Source organism: Podarcis raffonei, chromosome 3, assembly GCF_027172205.1.
Source record: "Podarcis raffonei isolate rPodRaf1 chromosome 3, rPodRaf1.pri, whole genome shotgun sequence".
Classification (NCBI taxonomy): domain Eukaryota; kingdom Metazoa; phylum Chordata; class Lepidosauria; order Squamata; family Lacertidae; genus Podarcis; species Podarcis raffonei.
In genome coordinates, this window is record NC_070604.1 from 122,797,541 (window position 1) to 122,822,826 (window position 25,286).

At 47.9% G+C, this 25,286-nt stretch overlaps 1 protein-coding gene across 1 annotated transcript in view; it reads right to left on the bottom strand.

Annotated features, from left to right (window-relative positions):
* Positions 1-23,358: 23,358 nt before the first annotated feature.
* Positions 23,359-25,286, bottom strand: part of KCNK3 (potassium two pore domain channel subfamily K member 3) — a 96,969-nt gene continuing 95,041 nt past the window's right edge. Inside the window, exon 2 of the mRNA XM_053383849.1 lies at positions 23,359-24,699. Within this exon, the coding sequence (XP_053239824.1) occupies positions 23,792-24,699 (908 nt within the window). The 3' untranslated portion in view covers positions 23,359-23,791. The remainder of the gene's footprint in view (positions 24,700-25,286) is intronic.

A 25,286-nucleotide genomic window follows, 5' to 3' on the forward strand; every position in this document is an offset into this window, starting at 1 on the left:
ATTAAGGATTAGAATACTAATAAAGGAGAAGAGGTTAGTTAATGAAAGGAATCAACATAATTAGAAATATGAATTTGGAGAACTGTTATATAGGTGATATAGTGAAATTCAGTCAGAGGGGATTCAAGGAAGTCAGTCATCAATGTAATGAGAATTAGGTATTTGAAGAAACAATTTTTCTTTGTGTTTAATTTTATTGTAGTGTAGTGTGTTTTTCTTTGTTGTGTGTTTTGTTATGTCATTTTGTGATAAATGTGGAAAATCAATAAAAAAAATTGGGGGGGAGTGCATATACATGTCATACCTCGGCTTATGAACGTTGTGAGTTGCACGTTTTCGGGTTGCAGACTGCAGAAGTACTGGAACAGGTTACTTCTGGGTTTCAGTGCTCGCGCATGCGCAGAGGCACAAAATGACATTACGCGCATGCGCAGAAGCGCAGAATTGCATCATGTGCGTGCGCAGATGCGGCGCTTCAGGCTGCAAAATGGTGCGTGTTGCAAACGAGCCTCCTGCACAGATCACGTTCACAGCCCGAGGTATGACTGTATGAGGAGAAATGTGCGCAGAAATTTTTGTGAATGTTTTCAGGAGGGTGTGGGATGTAAACACAGGAGCAGTCAATGACAACATTCCTAGAGTGTACATGTTAGAACATGGGGAGGGATGTCTGTCTAGCAAGCAGGTAAACTTCCTGGGGACGGACTTCCTCCGCATGTGACCAGAGGTGGGTGTGGCCTCACCTGTGCAGGTAATGACAAAAGCACAGGGCAGGCAGTCACTCTCTCTCTCTGCCATCTTCCTTCCATGAGGAAACATCTAAGGATGCTCTCTTGGCTCCCAGCCAAGAGAGGAGATAAGGACTATCTTGCTACAAGATAGATTCTAAATGTATTTTACCTTTTTAAGCCTGTGTGCCTTCTGGGATCATATTGTGAACAGAACGTGAGTAAACTCTTTTATACTTTTATAAAGACTGTGTTGTGTCTTGTATTTTAAGAGGGAACAAAAGGGGAAATTACCAGAGTAATTATTATAGAGGTTCTAGTGAACCTGTGCACACGTTACCGTTGCGAACTTAAAGGGGAATGTCTATAAACTCTGCTGATATTTTGGGAACTTGTTAGCACAAGTTGGATAAGGATAAAATCAGTCAATATATCCTCTCCTGCGCCCCAGAACATTCCCACAAAGGGTTAGTGGCCCCAGTATTGCATATTTCTGCGTATTTTTGAAGGATTGCATTGGATTGTGATTTTAAGTTGAGTAGTATTTTTCTGAGTTAACTTCCTGGTAAGCACATGGTCCTTTGTTCCATTGTGCAGTGGGGATTAAGCAACCCCCCCTTCCCTCAGAGTTCACAGTGACCCAAGGCAGTGAAGAATTGCTTTGTATTTTGAGATTTTTTATTTTAAAATTTTGAGAAATTTTGAAGAATTTTCAAATTTTGGATTTTAAGATGGCTAGAGCAGCTTTTGATAGTGATGCAAAGCTAGGAATGCCTGTGCTGAATGAATACAATTTCATACACTGGAAGCAGCGCTTGATAGCATGCTAGATTATAAGCACATTTTGGAAGCTTTAGAGCCTCAACCTACGGGATCGTCTGAGGAGGATTTAGCCAAGATAAGTGCTTGGAAACACATGAACAGCGAAGCTAGGCACATAATTTTGAGTGGACTTCGTGATGAGCAGCTATCATTAATAAATAGTACAGATGATGCATCTCAAATCTTAAGAGATATTGAGCGCGTGTATGGAGAATCTAGCATAAACTGCTTCAGAAACTTGGTGTGTAAATTAACCAGAGTGAGGATGAATTCAAAAGAGGAATTCACAGAGCACATCAACAAGTTTACTGAGATTATTCAAAGAATTGATCTGACTCCCAAAGCTTTTGATGAAGATACAAAGATAGCATTTTTGTTATCATCACTTGGACCACGCTTTAGCGCATTTGTAAGTTTGATGGATCATAGACAAGCTCTGACTTTTAAAGACTTGATTGGTTATTTAAAAGAAGAATGCAGAGATAGAGCTGAATCTCCAGTGAGAAATGCTAGAAGCAAAGACAGCAGTTATGCATCTAGGCAATTTACAAAGACGAAAGAAATGCCTAAGAAAGTGATTTGTTTCAATTGTAACAAAGAAGGACACATTGCAAAGAATTGCAGGGCTCCTAAAGCAAAGAAACCCCACCCCTTTCAGCCAAAAGGGGAAAAGAAGGGGAAATGTGAATGCACATGGCTACTGCAAGAAAGGAATTTAACTGTCCAGAATCGTGTAAATAAACGTAATAAATGGATTTTGGATTCAGGTGCATCCTCCCATTTTTGTCATAAAAGGGACTATTTTAATGAGATAAATGATGAAGAAGGATCTGAAATTGAAATTGCAGATGGGAACATTGTTAAAGCAAAAGGTGCAGGTTCCATGAGTCTGAAATGCAATATAAACAATGAATGCATTGAGAACACAATCTCTAGAGTTTTGTATGTTCCAGAGCTGAGCTGCAATTTAATCAGCGTGTCCACTTTGGACAAGAAAGGTTTCCAGATCACATTTGGAAATGGAGAATGTAAAGTGACTAGAAATGGCAAAGTGTTTGCTCAAGCAAAGCTAATAAATGGTGTATATGAGCTTGATCTTTCAGAGAACCAGTCTGCAAAAGTGGCACATTCCAGCCAGAAGCATGAGGCAGATCTGGACCTATGGCACAGAAGGCTTGGACATAGAGACACCAATGTCATTCTGGATCTACAGAAAAGAGATCTTGTAAGAGGTTTGCAGGTAAAGCAGAGCAACAAAGCTCCAGCAAAGTGCATAAGCTGTATTACTGAGAAGGCTGTAAAACCTTCATTTCCACGTTGTGCTGAACAAAGAAGCAACAAAGTGCTTGATATTGTGCACACTGACATATGTGGACCCATGAATGTTCCCTCACTGGGAAAGAATAGATATATTTTAATATTTCTGGATGACTTTTCAAGATTTTGTGTTGTATATTTCCTCAAAGAGAAGAGTGAGACAGTGGACAAGCTCCAGGAATACATTGCCATGGTCAAGAACAAATTCCAAAGAGCTCCAGCTGTGTTAATGAGCGACAATGGAGGTGAGTACTGCTCAAATGAAATGCAGGCTCTCCTGGCCAAGGAAGGAATTGCACACGTAACCACAGTTCCTTACACACCACAGCAGAATGCCATAGCTGAGAGAAAGTTTAGGTCCATTATGGACATGACAAGGTGCATGCTAAAGGATGCATGTTTGCCACAGAAGCTGTGGGCCGAAGGAGTGTACACGTCGGTCTATTTGCAGAATAGACTGCCAACGAAAGGGGCAGAACGCACACCATTTGAACTTTGGCATGGGAAAGCTCCCAATCTGTCACACATACGTGTGTTTGGAAGTCCGTGCTACTTCCACGTGCCCAAAGAACACAGACACAAGCTTGACTCCAGGGCAAAAGCAGGTATCCTTGTGGGATATGCCTCTGGAGGCAAAGGATACAGAATTATGGACTTACAAACTGGTAAGACAAATGCATACCATGCAGTTTATTTTGATGAATATGGAAAAGTAGACACTAAGAACACTGTTGTGGACTCTTCCGATGAGTCAGAAAGGACTCAAGAGTTTGTATATTTCCCTTTTGATACCCCACAAAGTAATAATCTGCCTTCGAGTGTTACAGCGCCCCCTACAGGCGACGCACCAGAAGACGCAGAGGACCAGAACCCTGGCGGCACCAGAGACGAAGATGAGGACTCAGATGGGGACATGCCTGCGTTGGAGGAGGATGAGGAAGCTGATGCGGTCACACAACCAGAGGTCAGGATCTCATCCAGAACCAACAAAGGTGTCCCACCATTACGGTTGTCCTACTTTGCAGGGTCGGCGTTTCCACAGGAACCTTCCACTTGGGAAGAGATACAGGAGTTTCCAGCTGCTGAAGCCAGTCTCTGGAGGAAGGCCGCACAGGAGGAGATGGATGCACTGCATCAGAACAAGACCTGGACACTCACTGAGCTGCCTCCCGGTAAGAAGGCCATTGGCAGTAAATGGGTTTTCAAGGTTAAGAAGGGGTCAGAAGGAGAAGTGCAGCGCTACAAAGCTAGACTTGTAGCACAGGGATTTTCACAGCGTTTTGGTGAAGACTATGATGAAGTTTTTGCACCAACCGTGAGGTACAGCAGCGTAAGAATGCTTTTAAGCATCGCAGCCTCCAAGAAAATGAGGGTGAAACACATTGACATTGCTACCGCTTTTCTACATGGGCAGATTTCTGAAGAAATTTACATGAAACAGCCCAAGGGTTTTGTGAAACCACATGAGGCACATTTAGTGTGCAAACTCCAGAAAGGACTTTATGGACTTAAACAGGCTGCCAGAGCCTGGAACCAGAAGTTGCATAAAATGCTCACGCAACTTGGGTACAAGCAAGGCGACGCTGACAAGTGCTTGTACAGTAAGTCAAATAATGGACAATTCTCATATATCCTAGCATTTGTTGATGACCTGATTATTGCCACAGCAAGTGAGGAAGACTATACACAGATAGTAAAGCACCTTAGCAAAGAGGTGGAGGTCAAGGAGCTAGGAGATGTCCAGTACTACCTCGGGATCCAGGTGGAAAGAGAAGAGGACGGATCATTTCTTCTCAGCCAAAGACAGAAGATCCATGAGCTAATTGAGCACATGCAGATGCAAGAGGCACATCCAGTTGCTACACCAATGGCCACTGACTTCCTGAAGAATCAGCAGGATTCGAAGCAGTTGCCAGACAACAATGACTACAGGTCGGCGATTGGTAAACTTTTGTATTTAGTTACCACATGTAGACCTGACTTAGCTAATGCCGTGGGGATTCTTAGCAGAAAAGTGAATTCTCCCACTGAGCATGATTGGGCAGGTGTAAAGAGGGTGGTGCGATATTTGAAGGGTACCATGAATTGTAAATTAAGGTTACCAGCCGTCAGAGACCCTAAGTTGGTTGGGTATACTGATGCGGATTGGGCTGGGGATAATGCTGATTATAAATCAACAAGTGGTCATGTTTTCATGTTTGGTGATGGACCTGTTTCATGGGGCAATTATAAACAGAGCTGTGTAGCATTATCTTCCACAGAATCAGAATACGTTGCAGCAACAGAAGCCTGCAGAGAGATCGCCTGGCTTGATCAACTCATAAAGGACTTTGGGTTGTTGAGGAAAGGGCCTGTCAGCATGCTGGAGGACAATCAAAGTTGCCTGAAGCTGACGCAGAGTGAGAAGTTCCTGGCCAGAACAAAACACATTGGGGTTAAATACCACTACATACGCCAGATGATCCAGGATGGACTTGTGGAGCTATCCTACTGCAGCACCCAAGAGATGACTGCTGACATCCTGACGAAACCCCTACCAAGAGAGAGTTTCCAGAATCTACGTGTCAAGCTGGGACTCTGGGTGGTTGAATAAAGTTGTTTATATTTTGTGTATGTTGTATTACCTGAGAAGGGGTATGTGGGATGTAAACACAGGAGCAGTCAATGACAACATTCCTAGAGTGTACATGTTAGAACATGGGGAGGGATGTCTGTCTAGCAAGCAGGTAAACTTCCTGGGGACGGACTTCCTCCGCATGTGACCAGAGGTGGGTGTGGCCTCACCTGTGCAGGTAATGACAAAAGCACAGGGCAGGCAGTCACTCTCTCTCTCTGCCATCTTCCTTCCATGAGGAAACATCTAAGGATGCTCTCTTGGCTCCCAGCCAAGAGAGGAGATAAGGACTATCTTGCTACAAGATAGATTCTAAATGTATTTTACCTTTTTAAGCCTGTGTGCCTTCTGGGATCATATTGTGAACAGAACGTGAGTAAACTCTTTTATACTTTTATAAAGACTGTGTTGTGTCTTGTATTTTAAGAGGGAACAAAAGGGGAAATTACCAGAGTAATTATTATAGAGGTTCTAGTGAACCTGTGCACACGTTACCGTTGCGAACTTAAAGGGGAATGTCTATAAACTCTGCTGATATTTTGGGAACTTGTTAGCACAAGTTGGATAAGGATATAATCAGTCAATATATCCTCTCCTGCGCCCCAGAACATTCCCACAGAGGGTGGTTGCAAACGGATGTGGAAATGGGGTTAACTGAATTATACAATGGGGGAAATGAGAGACAGAGAGAAACTGAAATTGACAGATACCCCCATTCTCAACCCATCCATCTAGACACACGGGGTTTAGCACTGCTCCATTTGCCAAAAAAAAAAAAAGTTTCCCCCCTCAAAGACAACAGGGAACTGTCCAGCAAAAGCAGCTCCTGAAGGAGCAGAGGTTGGAACATTTGCTGCTGATTCTTGCTGGCTTCCTCCTAGCAATGTGATTCTCTAGAGCAGCCCTTCTCAACCTGTGGGTCCCCAGATGTTGTTGGACTACAACTCCCATCACCCCTAGATAGCAAGGCCAGAGCTCAGGGATGATGGGAGTTGTAGTCCAACAACATCTGGGGACCCACAGGGTGAGAACCGCTGCTCTAGAGCATGGCTAGGCAACCTAAGGCCTGGGGGCCGGATGCGGCCCAATCGCCTTCTCAATCCAGCCGGCAGTTGGTCCAGGAATCAGCATGTTTTTACATGCGTAGAATGTGTCCTTTTATTTAAAATGCATCTCTGGGTGATTAGTGCGGGATAGGAATTTGTTCATTTCCCCCCAAAAAATATAGTCCGGCCCACCACATGGTCTGAGTGATGGTGGACCAGCCCACGTCTGAGAAAGGTTGGTGACCCCTGCTCTTGAGCAACCGGGACATGTGGGGAAGAATTTCCTTCCTCCTGGTGGCCAGGTCCATTGCTGTATGGTACAGGTACTGTAAAGGTAAAGGTAAAGGGACCCCTGACCATTTGATTCAGTCGTGGCCGACTCTGGGGTTGCGGTGCTCATCTCGCTCTACTGGCCGAGGGAGCCGGCGTACAGCTTCCGGGTCATGTGTCCAGCATGACTAAGCCGCTTCTGGCGAACCAGAGCAGCGCACGGAAACGCCGTTTACCTTCCCGCTGGAGCAAGGCACGCTTGGCAAATCCACACCATGATCAACTCCCACCCAGAAATCTATGTCCCCACTGTGGAAGGACGTGTGGATCCAGAATTGGCCCCCACAGTCACTTATGGACTCATTGTTAATAACAATAATAATTTATTATGTATACCCCGCCCATCTGGCCGGGCCTCCCCAGCCACTCTGGGCAGCCTCCAACACAATATTAAAATACTGTAATGCCTCAAACATTAAAAGCTTCCCTAAACAGGGCTGCCTTCAGATGTCATCTAAAACTCTGGTAGTTATTTTTCTCTTTGACATCTGATGGAAGGGCGTTCCACAGGGCAGGTGCCACCACCGAGAAGGCCCTCTGCCTGGTTCCCTGTAACCTCACTTCTAGCAGTGAGGGAACCGCCAGAAGGCCCTCGGCGCTGGACCTCCGTGTCCGGGCAGAACGATGGGGGTGGAGACTCTGGAGCATCTAGTCCGCCGTCATGGGGATTCGAACCACCGACCTTCTGATTGGCAAGTCCTAGACTCTGTGGTTTAACCCACAGCGCCACCCGCGTCCCAATAAGAGCCATCTTCAAATATCACAAGGGCTGTCCCGTGGAAGATGGAGCAAGCTTGTTTTCTCCTGTTCCAGAGGGTAGTACCTGAACCAATGGATTCATGTGACAAGCGATTCCGACTAAACATCAGGAACAGTTTTCTAATGGTGAGAGCTCTTCTAAAGTGCTGTGCTTGTCATCAGCTCCCAAGCCAGCCCTCCGCTGACCTCCCAAGATCTCTGTTTCTCCTGAATCAGTGAGAGCCTCTCTGACGCAGATGGCACTCTGACGTGGCACAACCGGCAACAGCTTTTCCCCGAGCCCCAGAAACACAAATCTCCTTGAACTGAGAGAGACATCCAGGCCTGGAAGCCAGCTCAGAAGTTTGCTGAAAACAGTTAGTGATCCGAAGCACGGCGAGTTGAACAGAGCGTTAAAATAGAAGAGGCTGCCACGTAGACCGACTGCTAATTGGGCTCAAGGAAAAGGTTTCAGGGGTGAAATGTGCCCACATTTCCCTGGGCAGTTTGAGAATGTAGAGGGGAGAGGCTGCTGCCCCCCAGGAAGGTTCTGGGTCACAGCTGTGAGGAATCTGACCCCTGAGCAAAGTGCATCTCTGATTCTGATGCTGCTGGTGCCGCCATCACTCTTTGCAAATTGCAGGCGCCCGGGACAGAAACATGAGTGTGAACCTGTGGGATGTGAAACACAAGAGCAGTCAAGTACAACATCCCTAGAGTGGACATAAAAGGGGGTGTCTGGACCAGCCAGTTGGAACTTCCTGTTTCTCCTAGGCTGAGACAGACTTCCTCTTCATGTGACTAGAGGTGGGTGTGACCTCACCTGCCCAGGTAACAAAAGAGCGGGACTGGTCAGCCATGTCTCTCTCTCTCTGACTATATTCGTCAAAGAAGCAACATCTACTTAGCCTAAGATGCTCTATAGCCAAGAGAGGACAAAGGGACTGTCTCCTTATGGGATAGTTTCTGAGTGTATATAGTGGTACCTCGGGTTACAGATGCTTCAGGTTACACACTCCGCTAATCCAGAAATAGTACCTTGGGTTAAGAACTTTGCTTCAGGAAGAGAACAGAAATCATGCGGCGGCAGTGTGGCAGCAGTGGGAGGTGCCATTAGCTAAAGTGGTACCTCAGGTTAAGAACAGTTTCAGGTTAAGAACGGACCTCCAGAACGATTTAAGTTCGTAACCCGAGGTACCACTGTATTATTTTTGTAATTTAAGTTTGCTTTCTGGGATCCAATTGTGAATAAAATGTGGATGAGTAAACTCTTTTTATACTTTTATAAAAGACTGTGTTGTGTTCAGAAAGTGGTGGTGGGGGATGAGTGCTCAGACCCCTGGGCTCTCACTTGTGGGATGCCTCAGGGTTCTGTCCTCTTCCCCATGTTTTTCAACATTTACATGCAGCCACTGGGAGAGCTCATCAGGGGCTTTGGGCTGGGTGTTCATCAGTATGCGGATGATACCCAGCTCTACCTCTCTTTTAAATCAGAACCAGTGAAGGCGGTGAAGGTCCTGTGTGAGTGTCTGGAGGCGGTTGGAGGATGGATGGAGGCTAATGGATTGAGGTTGAATCCTGACAAGACAGAAGGACTGTTATGGGGGGACAGGAGGCGGGTGGGTGTGGAGGACTCCCTGGTCCTGAATGGGGTAACTGTGCCCCTGAAGGACCAGGTGCGCAGCCTGGGAGTCATTTTGGACTCACAGCTGTCCATGGAGGTCAATTCTGTGTTCAGGGCAGCTGTTTACCAGCTCCATCTGTACGCAGGCTGAGACCCTATCTGCCTGCGGACTGTCTTGCCAGAGTGGTGCATGCTCTGGTTATCTCCCGCTTGGACTACTGCAATGCACTCTACGTGGGGCTACCTTTGAAGGTGACCCGGAAACTACAACTAATCCAGAATGCGGCAGCTAGACTGGTGACTGGGAGTGGGCGCCGAGACCATATAACACCGGTCTTGAGAGACCTACATTGGCTTCCAGTACGTTTCCGAGCACAATTCAAAGTGTTGGTGCTGGCCTTTAAAGCCCTAAATGGCCTTGGTCCAGTATATCTGAAGGAGCGTCTCCACCCCCACCGTTCTACCCGGACACTGAGGTCCAGCGCCGAGGGCCTTCTGGCAGTTCCCTCACTGCGAGAAGCCAAGTTACAGGGAACCAGGCAGAGGGCCTTCTCGGTAGTGGCGCCCTCCCTGTGGAACGCCCTCCCATCAGATGTCAAAGCGATAAACAATTACCTGACATTCAGAAGACATCTTAAGGCAGCCCTGTTCAGGGAAGTTTTTAATGTGTGATTTTAGTGTATTTTTTTGTTTCTGTGGAAGCCGCCCAGAGTGGCTGGGGAAACCCAGCCAGATGGGCAGGGTACAAATAAATTATTATTATTATTATTATTATTATTATTATTATTATTAATCTTTTTATGAGGGATTAAATGGGGAATTGCCAACGAAATGTATTTTAGAGGCTTCAGCAAGCCTGAGCAAACGCATCCGCTGTGCAAGTTTAGAAAGGGGAATGTTACTCTGCTAAATTGTAGAACCTGATAACACAAGTTGGAAAGGATATAATCAAACAATATATCCTCTCCTGCATCCCTGAACATTCCCACAGAACCAGCATTGAAACGGCACCGGGTGAAAGCTAGATAAAGGTCTGGAATCCGCTCCCAATGCCAGAATTCCCTTATGGAACTGTTAAGTATAGTAATTGTAATTGTAAATGCTTGCATTACCATGTTTTTAAATTTGATTGAATTCTAAGCAGTTCTCTAGTAGTTCTCATGTGACTGGCAAACGTTGGTCACACAGGAGCTATCTAGTGAAGGAGAGACTCTGTTTTATGTGAAGCAAGATGACTGTGTATTAGAATCCACTGTGAACACTGCTAAGTTGAATAGAGTGTTGCAGTGCTTCTTCTTGGCTTGAAAGAAAGAGAGCAAAGCCACAGGAGAAGGCAAAAGTAGAAATCTCTCCTAGGAGCTGCAAGGCATAGCCTATGTAATTGAGATACGGGGAGACTGCTAAACTCTGGAAAGGGAGGAAAATAGAGTTGTTTGGAAACTGGAAGAAGGGACTGTAGGCCCATGCTTGGACAACCATGTGACTGTGTTATGTACTGAGTTCAATAGGATCCAAAGTGCAGCAGTCTGATTGGTCCCAGAACAATAGGATTCAGAATGCAGCAGTCTGATTGGTCCACAGGAGCCACCCAATCCAATTCCAGGTGGAAGGGAATCCACAACCTGATTGGCCTACAGGAGAATCCCGGAATTAGCCAATCACGTGGGACCCATTGTGTAAATAATGTATATAAAGCAGATACTTTGGGGAAACTTCCATTCCTCCTCACCATTATGAGCTAAATAAAGAGCATGAAATCCACTCTTGACTCTGAATATATTTCAGACTGTAAATATTATGTTTCAATTCATCTGTAACTAAGTTTCTGCAAGGTTTTGAAGGTTAAAGTCTGGACATTGGTTTAATGTCCAAAGAAGAGTGTTTATATAGATATATAGATACGATTTGAGCTTCTTAGCTGCGATATTGCTGCTCTTACTTCAATAAGAACAAGGGAGGTAAGAGTAAAATACAAAGTGCCCCTGATCATGTGTAGAACACGGGGTGTTGATTTATTTAATTTAGGATACTGGGGAATCAGCAGACATTTATTCCATGCCAGAGCTGAACAAAACCAAGAGAAACTTCAGGACAGAGAATAGAAAGTCCATCTTCACACAGCACATATTTAAACTATGGAACTCAATGGAAGAAATGGCATTTTCTTGGTGTGCTTTGCACATGGTGTATCTTCAAGGGGCTTCCAACCTGCCTTGAGTCCCTGGGAAAGGCCAGGGCTGTAAACAAAGGCTCCTTCTCCCAGACACACCCCTTCAAGCATCATATTGGCCTCTTGGTGGTCAATTCCTGGCTCCTCCAGAGTCCAAACTTGGGTGTCTCTTTCTGGCTTGCTGCAGAGCAACAGAACAGCCTGAAACGGCATGCTTCGTTCCGTGGGAAAAGTCCACCGGGAAGATGCAAGAACAGACCCTTCTCATTAGCAGATCTTCATGTCTGACAAAAGGAAAAACAAACAGTTTCCAAACTCATCGGGGACGCCCCGGAGCTGTGGCAGAAGCGGGGCCCAGAGGTTACTTTCTGGCTTTGTGGCAACTCGGAAGGCCGGCAGGCTCCTTGTTCCATTCTCAGGACCCCGCTGCCCCCCTGCCGCCTCCGCAGCCCACCTCTCAGCCCCTCAGGACGCCCTCTGTTCCAGGCACATTCCTGGCAAGCAGCTGTTCCCAGTTTCTCTGTCAAGGGACTATGAGGAGTTATGACCCCACCACCCCAGCTGTGGAACACGTTCCAAAACAAGCACCGTACCCATTGGTGGTAATGCACGGCCAGTTTCAGGCCTCTGGGAAGGCTAGCATCAGATGCAGTTGACGCTCTGGATGAATGGCTCCCAAAGCAGGCAGTCTTCTTCCTCTTCCTCCTCCTCTTCCTCTTCCTCTTCCTCTTCCTCTTCCTCTTCTTCTTCTTCTTCTTCAACAATGAGTCCATAAGTGACTGTGGAGGCCAATTCTGGATCCACACGTGCTTCCACAGTGGGGACATTGGTTTCCAGGCAGGAGTTGATCACGGTGAGGGTTTGCCAAGGGTGCCTTCCTCTTAGCGTGCAAAGGTGTCCTGGGCTTTGAAGACACTCAAACTCAGGATGCAAGGGAGAAACGTGCTAAGAGGAAGGCACGCTTGGCAAACCCTCACCGTGATCAACTCCCCCTGGAAACCAATGTCCCCACTGTGGAAGGACATGTGGGTCCAGAATTGGCCCCCACAGTCACTTACAGACTCATTGTTAAAACCGTGTTTATGGAAGACAATCTTACTGGGCTATGAGGGATCGCCAAAGAAGAAGAAGAAGACCCAGCAGAGCTCTTGTTACGACCTTATGTGTTCACAGCAGTGACCTGGCTGCGGGCCCTGCTCCCCCCTCCCGATGCGCAGCCAGTGTACATCGTCTGAAGCTCTGGAAAAAGGCTAAGAGCTGGGCTTTCCTGCTTCCCAGGTGGCCTAATGCAATCACAGCTCAACCTGGAGCTCTCTGTGTGTGGCGGTCAGACGCACTCTGGCCTCTGCTCTGCTTGGTGGAATCTGATTTCATCTATTAAATCTGAGAAGCAAAACTGGAGGAACACACTTTGCAACCTGCTCTTCAGATGTTCGTTCCGGAGGCAAAGGTCCAGTTTGTCTCAGGCCACAGGCCTGTGAGCAACAAAAAACAAAGACTCTGGTTACAGCAGGGCTGTTTGGAGCCAAAGCACCTTGCTGCCTGCCAAGTTATTTTGGCATCTCATAGAATCATATAATAATAATAATAATAATAATAATAATAATAATAATAATAATAATTTATTTATACCCCACCCATCTGACTGGGCTTCCCCAGCCACTCTGGGCGGCTTCCAACACAGTATTAAAATACAGTAGTCTGTTAGACATTAAAAGCTTCCCTAAACAGGGCTGCCTTCAGATGTCATCTAAATGTCTGGTAGTAGTTGTTCTCTCTGACATCTGGTGGGAGGGCGTTCCACAGGGCGGGCACCACCACCGAGAAGGCCCTCTGCCTGGTTCCCTGTAACCTCACTTCTCGCAGTGAGGGAACCGCCAGAAGGCCCTCGGCACTGGACCTCAGTGTCCAGGCAGAACGATGGGGGTGGAGACTCTGGCTCATCTAGTTCAACTCCCCTGCAATGTAGGAATCTCAGCTAAAGCATCCGTGACAGATGGCCACCCAACCTCTATTTGACCACCCAGTTAAAAAAAACCCAATAAAGTAGAATCATAGAATCATAGAGTTGGAAGAGACCACAAGGGCCATCGAGTCCAACCCCCTGCCAAGCAGGAAGAGCCCACCATCTCCCGAGAGTATCCGTTTCACTCTTACCATCAAAAAGTTATTCCTAATGTTCCATCAGAATCACTCTTCTTATCGTTTGAATCCGTTGGTTCGGGTCCTCCCCTCTTCAGCAGCAGAAAACAAGCTTTCTCCATCATCCACGGAACAGCCATTTAGATATTTGAAGATGGCTCTCATATGCCTTCTCTGTCTCCTCTTCTCCAAATCTCCATGCACGTCTGGAGCATGGAATAATTGCCCAGCTCTGCAGATGGGGAGAGGGCGAAAGTGATGTAGTTCCTCAGCCCAATGGAAGAGAAATATCTGAAAATGGACACCAGGACAGAGATATCCCATCTCATTCTCATGTGGAATGTGGGCAAAGCATTTCCATAACAGCTGGGATTAAAAATATATAAAGCATTCAAACGGCATAATTTGACCATCGGATTCCAATTTTGATGTTGGAATTTTGAAAGCAAAATGTGACATAAGAACTGGAGAGGTTCCGCTTCCCCTGTTCACATAATTTAATTTAATGACTGATTTGCATAATGGTGAGCCTGGTTTTCAAATAAAGAAGTAAATAAATAAAAACTTAAAATTGAATTTAGATTAACATACAGAACTGAAATGATGACTGAAAATAGACAAGTAATAAACACAATAAAGCACAAAAGAAACATTACCTTTCAAGTACCACGGACACGATGGAACGATGCAGAGCGAAGGCACATAGGAAGACAAGAAAATGTTGGGCAGAAGGTCATCCAAATGTCATCTGGGGCTGTTGAAGAAAAGGCCCTGCTAGTTTGGGGAAATAAATCTGGACTCCACAACCATTTGAATCTGCTGCATTAGCTGACCTTAAATGTTGGGGCAATTCACAATAATATTTGGGAATGGACTAAATTCAACTGAATAACTGAATATAATTAATAGTATGAAACTGATTAGGAGACATTGCAAGATTTGCAAAGCAGCTGTTGGATACTGTGAAACGCTGGCTGTTACTTCACATATTTGAAGTGTGTAATTTATTCAGACATTCACTTAGAAAAATGTATGGACCATTTCCATCATAAAAATCTCTATGTGGGGTACACAAAAAAGGAATTATGAACAAAACATGGATAAAATCCGCAACACTTGAAAAGCAAAAATTTGCAAAGAAATTATATCAAGAAAACTGTAAGTAGACATCTGGGATTAAAAAAAAATTTTGCATTACATATATGGCACAATTTCCTCCCAATCTCTCTGATACAGGATATTGCCTTTTCTTTTCACATTTGCTTATATGCTGAAGCTTTGCGGTAGTGAAACCTATCTGCTGTTGCATGTCTGCCGGCAAGATCCTGCATGGTGTTGGTTGCTACTGGGAGGAAGCATGTCAAACGTTGACGTTGAGTATCAAATATTGGCCAAATATCCAGCCATTTGGAAAATGCTTGCCATCAGGGTTTGCAGAGGGAGCGTTTGGAGAACAAATTTAAACCAACGTGCTGCCATCTGCCTCATTGCAGGGCAGATTTGAGGGTAAACCGTACGTGGAACGAGTCTGTCCCTGCGGCTTGATGGAGGTAGAAACTGTCTCTCATGTCTTGTTACGCTGCTGTTTCTACGGGGATCTACGCTCGGTATTTATCACTCCTGTTACACAAAAATCTCCAAATGGGTCCGAACTTCAATGTCTAAAACTCCTGGTAGAGGACAAGGATCTAGAGATCACGCTCACGGTGGCCAAATTCTGTGTGACTGCCATAAAACCTAGGGAACAAGCTGTGCTACCAAAATGATTAGGGTTTTAAATGACAATTTTAGGTTTTATTTTAGTGATCAAGATTTTAACTGCCTCTATATCTGTATTGCCTCTGTTATACCCAATTGCAATTCAATGTATTCCTGTGGTGTTTTACGATTTTCCTGATATTGTAAGTGAGCCAGAACTGGTCTGTGACCGTAATAATAAAATTCAATTCAACCAATTTCAGCGCACAAGACTCTGCTATCCTACTCAGAGAAGTGGGTCTGTTTCCCAGCAAACCTGAGCTTCAGCAATAACCCACAAAAGCAGCACATCTCAGATGTCTAGAAAGGGAGAGTGGTTCAAAGAACGGAGGGAGACAGCCGATCTTGAATTCAGACTTTATTTTGTTTCTAAAATGAAAGTAAAAGAGCAGTACAAATATGCTTTGGCATGAGAAAGAGAGAAGATTTGTCCAGGAGCGTTTTATTCCACCCCCCCACCCCACCCCAACTCTTTATTTTTCTATGGGTGAAAAAAACCCCAGCTAAGAATAAAATTCTCCCCAATTGCTCGGAAGCAAGTTCCCCCCGCAATACCCTTGCAAAGAGATCACGTCTACATCGATATGGTGTGTACATAGCGTCATTTATAATAAATAGCTCTTCTTTAAAATCCCATATCTAACATTATATACAATGTTGTCAAGTATTAGAAATTGGGGGGGGGGTTAATTCTTCTTCGCCTGTGAAAAAATAGCAAAATGCAGGGTCACCTTTGCAACTTTGCAAGCCGAAACACCGGCTTGATCCATTCCCCCTGTGACCTTTGAATTCTGCCCCAACCCCCAAAATACCCTAATAGTCCAAGTGGGCTGGCCCATAAAATGAATAGGAAGAGGAAGGGAATATTGCTGCAAGGCTCAGTCCTAGTCTTGAGCGTCTCCCCAGCCTGATTCCCAGCAACTTGCTGCATTGGTCATGGAGCTGCAGCATAGAATGATAGGACTGAAGAGTTGGAAGGGAACCCTGAAGGTCATCCATTCCAACCCCGATTTGCAGTGCATCTCGCGCTTAGGTTAGTTAGGCTGGGATTTCTTTCCCCCCCAGACTTGACCCACTGCCTTTGGTGCGCAGCGTTAGCTGGAAAAGGAAAGCAGAGCGGCTCTTTGGCAAAGGAGAGGCGAAGCAATGGGCAGGAGCAGCGTACCAGTGCCAGCGCAGGAGGCTACGGGTTCGAGTTCCGACCAGAGACACGTCCAGAGGCTTCACCTTTTGCATTTGGCAGACTTTCACAGCGGAGTCTTGCAACGGGGTAGAAGGCCGGCTTTTTGAGTTTTGTCGCCTGTTTTGAATTTCTAGATTTATTTTTGCAACAAAGCATTTCCCTTTGATCAGTGTTTTGGGATCAGTTTGCCCGTCAGAGCAATGGGGCAGTGCACCTGTGAAGAAACAGCTGGCACCTCCCTTTGGCTTGCTTAGTGGCCTTGGCCCTCCCAGTTGCATGTCAGCCAGGGATTCTTTCGCTGAAGTCCCTGCATCGTAGGGGGTTAGACTGGATGATCCTTGGAGGTCCCACCCAACATTACGATTCAATGATTCTGTCTACCCTCTTCCCACCCCAGTTGCACCATAAACCACTCACCCAGTCTCAATGATTTCTCCCAGCTGGTTGTGGGAGAATCATTGCAGCTCTTAAGCTGTAAGAATCATAGAACTGTTGAGTTGGTGGGTGGGGATACCAAGGGTCATCCAGCCTGACCCCTTTGCCATGCAGGAATCTCAGCTAATGCACACTTCCTTATGCACACGTACATTTCCTCCACTCTTTCCAGGCATGGCTCACTCTTTATGTGGGATGTGAAACACAAGAGCAGTCAAGTACAACATTCCTAGAGTGAACATGTTTACACATGGGGAGGAATGTTTGTCCAGCCAGCAGGTCAACTTCCTGTTTCCTTCTGGGCTGGGACAGACTTCCTCTGCATGTGACTAGAGGTGGGCGTGGCCTCACCTGTGCAGGTAACGACAAAAGCACAGGGCAGGACAGCCATCTCTCTCTCTGTGACTACATACATCAAAGAAGCAACATCTGCTTAGCCAAAGATGCTCTCTTGGCCTCCAGCCAAGAGAGGACAAAGGGACTATCTCCTTATGAGATTGTTTCCAGGTGTATGTTACTTTTCTAAGCTAAGTCTGCCTTCTGGGATCCGACTGTGAACAGAATGATGTGTGAGTAAACTATTTTTATACTTTTATAGAAGACTGTGTTGTGTCTTATCTTTTATGAGGGAATAAGGAGAAAATACCAGAACAGTTATTATAGAGGCTTTAGCGAGCCTGAGCAAACGCATCCGCTGCGAGTTTAAAAAGGGGAATGTTACTCTGCTAAATTGTGAACTTGTTAACACAAGTTGGAAAGGATATAATCAAAGAATATATCCTCTCCTGCATCCCTGAACATTCCCACACTTTATATCTCAATGTCTGAGCACTGCCCTTCCCCCCTCCATGAAAGCTTGATCTCTAAAGCTGAATCAGAGCAAACAGTAATGCACAGGAAATCTGAATTGACGTTTGCTCTGATAATGCACTCAAGAGTGTGTTTTTTCATGGGGGGGGGGAGATGGAGCCTTAAAGCACAGAGCTGTGTCAGGAAAGAGCTGAGTGAAAGGTGAGTGTGGCCAAGCCCTCCTAAACTGTGCTCCACAGCTTTCAAATGCCACTCTCATTCATTGCTTCTGGGTGTTGCGGCTGATTATTATCATTTTTCTGGTTTCTATCTTTATTCCTCCGTCAGCAGTGAAGCCCTGCGGAATACCCCTGCAGTCGAGGAATTCAGCAAAAGTCCCTGATTTCGAAGCAGAACTGGGAAATAACTCTAAAAACACATTTTTTTTCCTAGACAGCAGCCTGCCCGGCTAATTCGTTGCAGCAGAATCGCTCCTGATAGCTCAAGGAAAACAGACTGTGAACCCAGATTCGTTGATGGGGCAGGGGGAGGTCTTATTATTCAGAGATAATAACCCTGCAAGTTGCTTCCGTCTCGGAATAATTAGGAGGCTCTGAGTTTAAGACTGGGGGTGACTAGGGGCTCTTGATCTGCCTTGGTTTCGTCTCGCGCCAAGTGAGGAAACTGTGACCATTTCCTTGGATGTGCAAAGGAGGGTGGAATTTAGGATTTCCCCGGAAACAAGCAGTGGGTCAAGAATAAGGAGCTTGGATGGAAATAATCTGGGGTTCGCTGCACCCACATTATTGTGTGTGTGTGTGTGTGTGTGTGTGTGTGTGTGTGTGTGTCCTGCTGTCTGAACATGGAGAACCTCCAACTACTGCAAATTGTCATTCATGTTGCACATAACTCAATGCTAAGTCCCGTTGAGCTCAATAGGACTTAGAAGCATAGAGTTGCAGAGTTGCAAGGGACCCCCAAAGCTCACCTAGTCGAACCCCGTGCAAAGCAGGGATCACGGCTTGTAAATTGAGACTCATTTCTCCCGGTGCAGCTTAGATGTGTGTGACTCATTGCCTCGAGTGTGGGGCTGTGTGATACATAAGGAGCAGTCAAGTACAACATTCCTCATTTGCCTAGAGTGGACATGCAGGGGGATGTTTGGTCCAGCCAGTTGAATACTTCCTGTTTCCTCCTGGCTGGAACATCCTTCCTTTGCATGTGACTGAATGTGGGTGTGACCTTACCTGTCCAGGTAACACAAAAGGATAGGACACGCAGCACACCCTCTCTTTGACGCCATCCATTGTTGGATAAGCTTTTTGGATAGAAATGCTCTGTTGGCTTCCAGCCAACAGAGGACACTGGGATTATCCGCATATGGGGTACATCCACATGTACATATTTGTAACTATAGTCTGCCTTCAGGGATCCAACTGTGAACAGAATGTTAGTAAACTACTTTACACAAGATTGTGGCGTGTTTATTCTTTTAAGAGGGATATAAGGTGACTTACCAGGAACCTAATCGTGAGAGGCTTACACGAGCCTGCAATCAGCTACCCACTGTGCGTTTGAAAAGGGGAATGTAAAACTCTGCTAAGTAAAGGAACTTGCTAGCGCAAGTTAGGAAGGATATTAATAAACAATATATCCTCTCCTGCCTCCCTGAACATTCCCACAAAGCGAACCATAGTGATCAACACACATTTGAGGTCCACTATATTGCAGGGTTACTGGTATAACCATAAAATTGGTTGCAAGGGACCCTCAAAGGTCATCCAGCCCAACCCCCTGAGATGCAGGAATCGCAGCAAACTGATGGTATTCAGGATAATTTTATAATATGACTTTTCTCGTGGTTGTGCTGTTTAGCCTATTTGTTAAGCTGTTTCGTTAACAGTGTTTTATCGAAGGAGGCTGTTTTGCCGATGATTTGTTATTTATTTTACATGATTTATGTTGTGATTGCGGTGTTCTGCTATGGTATTATTTATTGTAGGTAAGCCGCTTTGTGACTCGGGTGAGTTAAAAGCAGTATACAAATATAAAAATGAAATGAAATGGATGAAAGCCCATCAGGGGAGCCTTGCTGGGACAGAACAAAAAACTCGTCTTGCCTCCTGCAAACAAACAGATATTCCCAGGCATTGATCAGGGATTTTCCAAGGGTATGGGGGCAAAGGAAAGAGAGAAAGCAAGTTAACACCCCCCCAAAAAATTAGAAAAGCACCTGTACGTTTTGCCTCCTATCTCAGGTTCTACAACGGCTAGAAACTTATTCTTGATTTTTTGAATGAAAAATGGGGATCTGGAGATTATAGTTCATATGGAGGGGGTGGGAACTGCCCTTTTTGTCGTCCTGGGGGGGACCCATATTTTCAGGGTCTCATGAAGGGGGCATTCCTGAGGGATTAGAACAGGCTTCCTCAACGTCGGCCCTCCAGATGTTTTTGGCCTACAACTCCCATGATCCCTAGCTAGCAGGACCAGTGGTCAGGGATGATGGGAATTGTAGTCTCAAAACATCTGGAGGGCCGAGGTGGAGGAAGCCTGGATTAGAACCGCAAAATCATTGAATTGTGGAGCTGGAAGAGACTTCCATGGGAGTTGTTCACACAGCAGGTAGATTCACAGTCGCCCAGGTATGTGTTGCCGGGTGCATGCAGTTCTCCGTTGTGAAATGTTGCCTTAAAAAGGCAAGGAATTAATGAGGAATGCTGGGAAGAACACAGATATGCTACATGACTACAGCTCCCATAATCCTGAGCGGCTGGCCGGGAATGATCGGAACTCTAGACCGGCATCCTCAGGAGAGCAGCGTGTTGGCCAGGGTTCAAAGGCCAGGGACACAGGAGGCGCGCAAGACCTCCCTACCATGTTTCAGTTTCAGCAAATGCCATCTTTGAGGTCCTGAGCCAGGGCTTCACTGTGTTCCCAACGCTGAATCCAAATTGCAAAGGAAGTGCATCTGAGCATGGGCAGAGTGCCTGTCCGGAACTCGCCCCCGGAACCGTGGGCAGCCACTGCTAGGCAGCATGAGGGTTCCTGTGCTGGGCTGAACCCTGGCTTGTCTCAGTACCAGCTTCCTGACTTCCTGGGATCCTGCAACCCAGACTTTGCTCCTTTTGGATCGGGGTTTCCAGGGACAATTGATCCTCCGCTTGAGAAACTGTGGCTCATTTAAGCCAGCCAGCAGATATTGCTTTCTCGCCTCCCTTCTTACTCCCAGGTAATGAAATGCGTGAGGGAAGATCTCATTCGCTCCGTGCCACCCCTCCCCTCCCCCTCCCCGTTAAGCCACTATTGCTTAACGACGTGGAACGGGCATGATTGACAGCGGCGAGAGCAATATGCTCGTTTAATGCTTCCTGGCCTAATTCTGCCTCCTAAGAGGCCTGTACAGCTTTGCCGAAATGGACGGATCAGAAAAGGGGTTTTTATCGAGCGGGGCCGTGAATTGCACACATGCACACACGCATGCATAAAGATGCATTTCTCCTTCCGAAAAGAGCCCAGGGATCGTTCCTCCTCCGCCATCGACCCATCCATCTTCCCCCTCCACGCTTTGCCGCTCTGGAACCAGCCACAGGGCACAGGGTGGCATCCCAGAGGGTTCGTCTGCAACCCAGCCGGCCTCGATTTCCTCCTTTGCCTACGTGATGCTTTGCGGGTTGCTTCTGCCGCCGCGGCCTGGGTCACATGGGCAGAAATATAAAAAGCTTTCGCCTAAGACCGTCTTAGCCTAATTTGCTCGCTGGTGCGTGAGCCTGTTTTACTTGGGAAGCAGAGCTGGACTGTGATTCTCTCTCTCTCTCTCTCTCTCTCTCTCTCTGTACTTTCCTCCCAATTCCCTCCGCTGCACCACACACAGAGTGCTCTGCACACCGATGTTCAGCAAATGTGCAGAAGGAGAAGCAACGGATGCTCTGGAGAAAGTTTAATGCTCTTAGCTCCAGAGCAGGCCACGGACGGAGGGCGAGGTCAGTGGAACTTGCCCCCGTAAGGGAGAGAATGGGGACAGGGGTTCTCCACCACTCAGAAAGAACAGCGGCCTCTAGGGCCAGCCCCAAACATTGCGCTGCCCAAAGGGAGTGGCAAGATGGCGTCCTCTCCCGGACTGACCTAGGACGTTGGAGATGGAAGAGAAGTGCCAGGACCCCTCCTCCTCCTTTGCAATCCCTCGCCCACTGCCACAACTTCCACCATCTGAAACAGCGACAGTGGTACCTTGGTTCTCAAACGGAATCCGTTCCAGAAGTCCGTTCCACTTCCGAAAACGTTCAACAACCAAGGCGCGGCTTCTGATTGGCTGCAGGAGCTTCCTGCACTCAACTGGAAACAGTGTTGAAGGTTCAGCTTCTGAAAAACGTTCGCAAACCGGAACACTCATTTCTGGGTTTGCGGCGTTCAGGAGCCAAAACGGACGAGTACCAAGGCATTTGATAACCAAGGTACGACTGTAATATAAGATGGGGGACACATCCTGCGCAACTGTCCTGTTTTAAGTGGGACATCCTGAATCTACAGAAGTCACTCCGTAAGGCAGGTAAATAGTATCATAGAGTCGCAATTTGAATCCAATGCCGATGAACTTTAATCTTTTTTTAGAGAGAAATCACAAACTGGTGTGGAATCATGGAGAACTGAACTGGAAAAGATGAGAAACCAAAATGGGCAGATCAGCAGCTCTTGGGGAGAGTTGGCAGTGGGAGGGGGCCACTGCTCTGGCTGACCCCACAACATTCTAACATGCCCCCAGTGGCTTTGTGGGTTCGTTCCAAGACCATTGGCCAACATCAATGGCGGAGATGTGGCTGGTTTTCCAACAGGAGCAACTGGCTGGTGGGGTCAATGGACTTCTCACTGGCTCATTTTTGCCTGCTAAATACCCCTCTTTTGTATGGCTACTGCATTTTTGCAGGAAAACAGCTGTTCCTAGAAAAGTGGGAATCTCTTGGGTGAAGGGGTGATGGGTTTGAGCTTGTTCTGCCCCCACAAGTCAGGACGTTGCTGGCATGATCCTGCGCTGTGCCTAAAGAAAAGAGCAACGCAACCACCCTCCAAAACAGAGACGGATTTGAGAGGAAGCTGTGGGGTCTGAGGGCAAAAAGAGGGAGGGGTGGGTCAAGACTGGGGAGATATGGGGCACAGCTCTGAGCCCCGTGGAGCAGGACGTGGGTGTTTCACGGGCTTCATGTACTCTTGCATAAAAGGTCTTCTCTGCAAGGAAGGGTGGGTTCATCCGCGTTGCGGAAAGCACACAAGCCCAGAGGTGCGCGACCCAGGAGCTGCTTTGTACGGCCTCATCCCCTGAAGTGGAGATCGCCCTGAATGAATGGGATGCAACACATCAGTGGCCGGCTTTGGCCACCCAAGAGCCAACGCGCACTATTCGTAACTGAAGACATTTGCACACTTAGGGTCAGAGTTCCCTGCCCCGTATCTGATGCACAAACCCCTCCCCACAGGAGAGAAAGGAGCTAACTCACCCCTAAAATGAAGGGAATCAAATGAATGGAGCGGGGTGACCCAGAACTTAATTTCCCCCCATTTATTGGCCAGGGGTGGTGTCCTTCCATCAGTCTACACAGAGGTATAAATCACACTCAGCCAGGAGAGCCGCCGCCCCCGCCCCACCCCACTTCATCCATGGGGGGTACCCCGATTTTCAAGTTTCACATTTTTGCGGAGCTTCTGCAACTGGGAGCATTCAGAAGAGCGCCTGGCAGGACTCCCTTCCAGGGAAGAATGGGCTCGAAGCAGCTGGCGCCTCTGGAGCAGCTTGACCTCCATATCTCACCCCCCTTTTTCTGCAGCTGAGCCCCCTCTGAGCTCTCCATGACTCGCTTTCCCCATGACCCAGGGAGCCAACCCATCTCTTACTCTGTCCTCCTAGGCCCACGACGCCCGGCCCAGCTGCTGACTCTTCCCTTCCCTTTAGATTGTCACCTGTATGAGTTCTTGGTTACGGTGGACACCATTCCTCCCAGCCTGGGGTCTCTGCCTGCCTATCTCCCCACCCCACCCCCACCGCTCTCCTCCTCCCCTTCCTCTGCCATTTAGGACAGTCCCGGAGAGGGTCTCCCCAGCCTTCAGACCGAGCTGCGCCGCTTCATGAGTCCCTGCAAGGCGGAGAGGCTGTGCAGGCCCGTGGAGACAGAACTGATGGCCGAGCGCTGGGCGTTGCAGAAGCACCGGTTGGGCGGCGTCTCGGGGTACCGCCCCGGAGACGAGTGGCTCTGTTCCATGCAGGTGTCCGAGGTGGAGAGGTCCCTGGGGATGATCATAGGGATGGAATACTGCAGCTTCTCCCGGCTCTTGTACCAGAGGCAGGAGCACATGGACTGGAAGTGCAAGACCTCAGCATAGACATTCCGGAAGCCCCCACGCCCCCCGGCCCCGCCGCCCACCCCCACGCCCCCCAGCGCGGCGGCCGTGGAGGACGCCGTGGTGTCCGTGGTGTGGACGCTGCTGGCTTGGCCGTTGCGGCTGAGCAGCGCCCGGTGCTCGGCGTCCCTCTTCTCGTCCTCGGCGTTCATGGTCATGAAGCGCAGCACCACCAGGTTGAGGAAGGCGCCGATCACGGTCAGGCCGGTGAGGATGTAGATGAAGCTGAAGGCCACGTACTGGGGCTGAGTCTGCAGAGCCTGCTCCTTCTGCAGGGCCACATAGTCTCCGAAGCCGATGGTGGTGAGCGTGATGAAGCAGTAGTAGTAGGCCTGGAAGAAGGTCCAGTTTTCATAGTAGGAGAAGGCGGCGGCCCCGATGCAGAGGGTGCTAATGCAGGAGAAGAAGCCGATGGTCACCATGTTGGCCATCGAGACCTCCGGCCGCCTCATCCCAAGGCACTTCTTGATGCGGTGCAGGAGGTACCTCACCAGCGTGTTAATCCTCTCCCCGAGGCTCTGGAACATGACCAGGGTGAGCGGGATCCCCAGCAGGGCGTAGAACATGCAGAAGACCTTCCCGCCATCGGTGCTCGGGGCCGCGTGGCCGTACCCTGCGGAACAAAGACACAAAGCAGAGGCAAGCCCGGTCAGTAGCGCCTCGCGGGTTACGGGGACCGGTCGCTGGCGGGGAGGAAGGTGGAGAGATGGGCCTCCCACCTCCTCGTCTGGGCTCGGCAGGCAGGCGTGCTGGGAGTTGCCTCCTCCTCCTCGTCCAAAATGGCAGCCGGAGAGACGGGAGGGGAGTCGGGATGGGCGCCACTCTGGCCTGCAAACTCGGTGGTGGTGTGTCTGGGCCACGGTCCTCCTCTTCCGGTCCATGTGCTCCTGCTTCTGGTACAAGAGCCTGGAGAAGCCACAAGGCTCCATCGCCATGATGATGTTGTTGCCGCCAATGCTGCCGCCACCCCATCCCTTCAGCCTGGGCACGCAGCAGAGCCACACCACCAAGTCTGCAGGCAGGAGCAGCGCCCACCTCAAGCAAAGCGAGGGGGCAAAGGGGGGAATGGAGGAGTCAGGGACATGGGGGGTTGACTTTGCCGTAGGACTGACCGTATGGGGCATGGAGGGCTGTGTGGGGAGGAGAAAGGGAAGGGCAAACGGAAACTTGGAAGGGTGGAGGGGGGAATCGGAGGGGAAC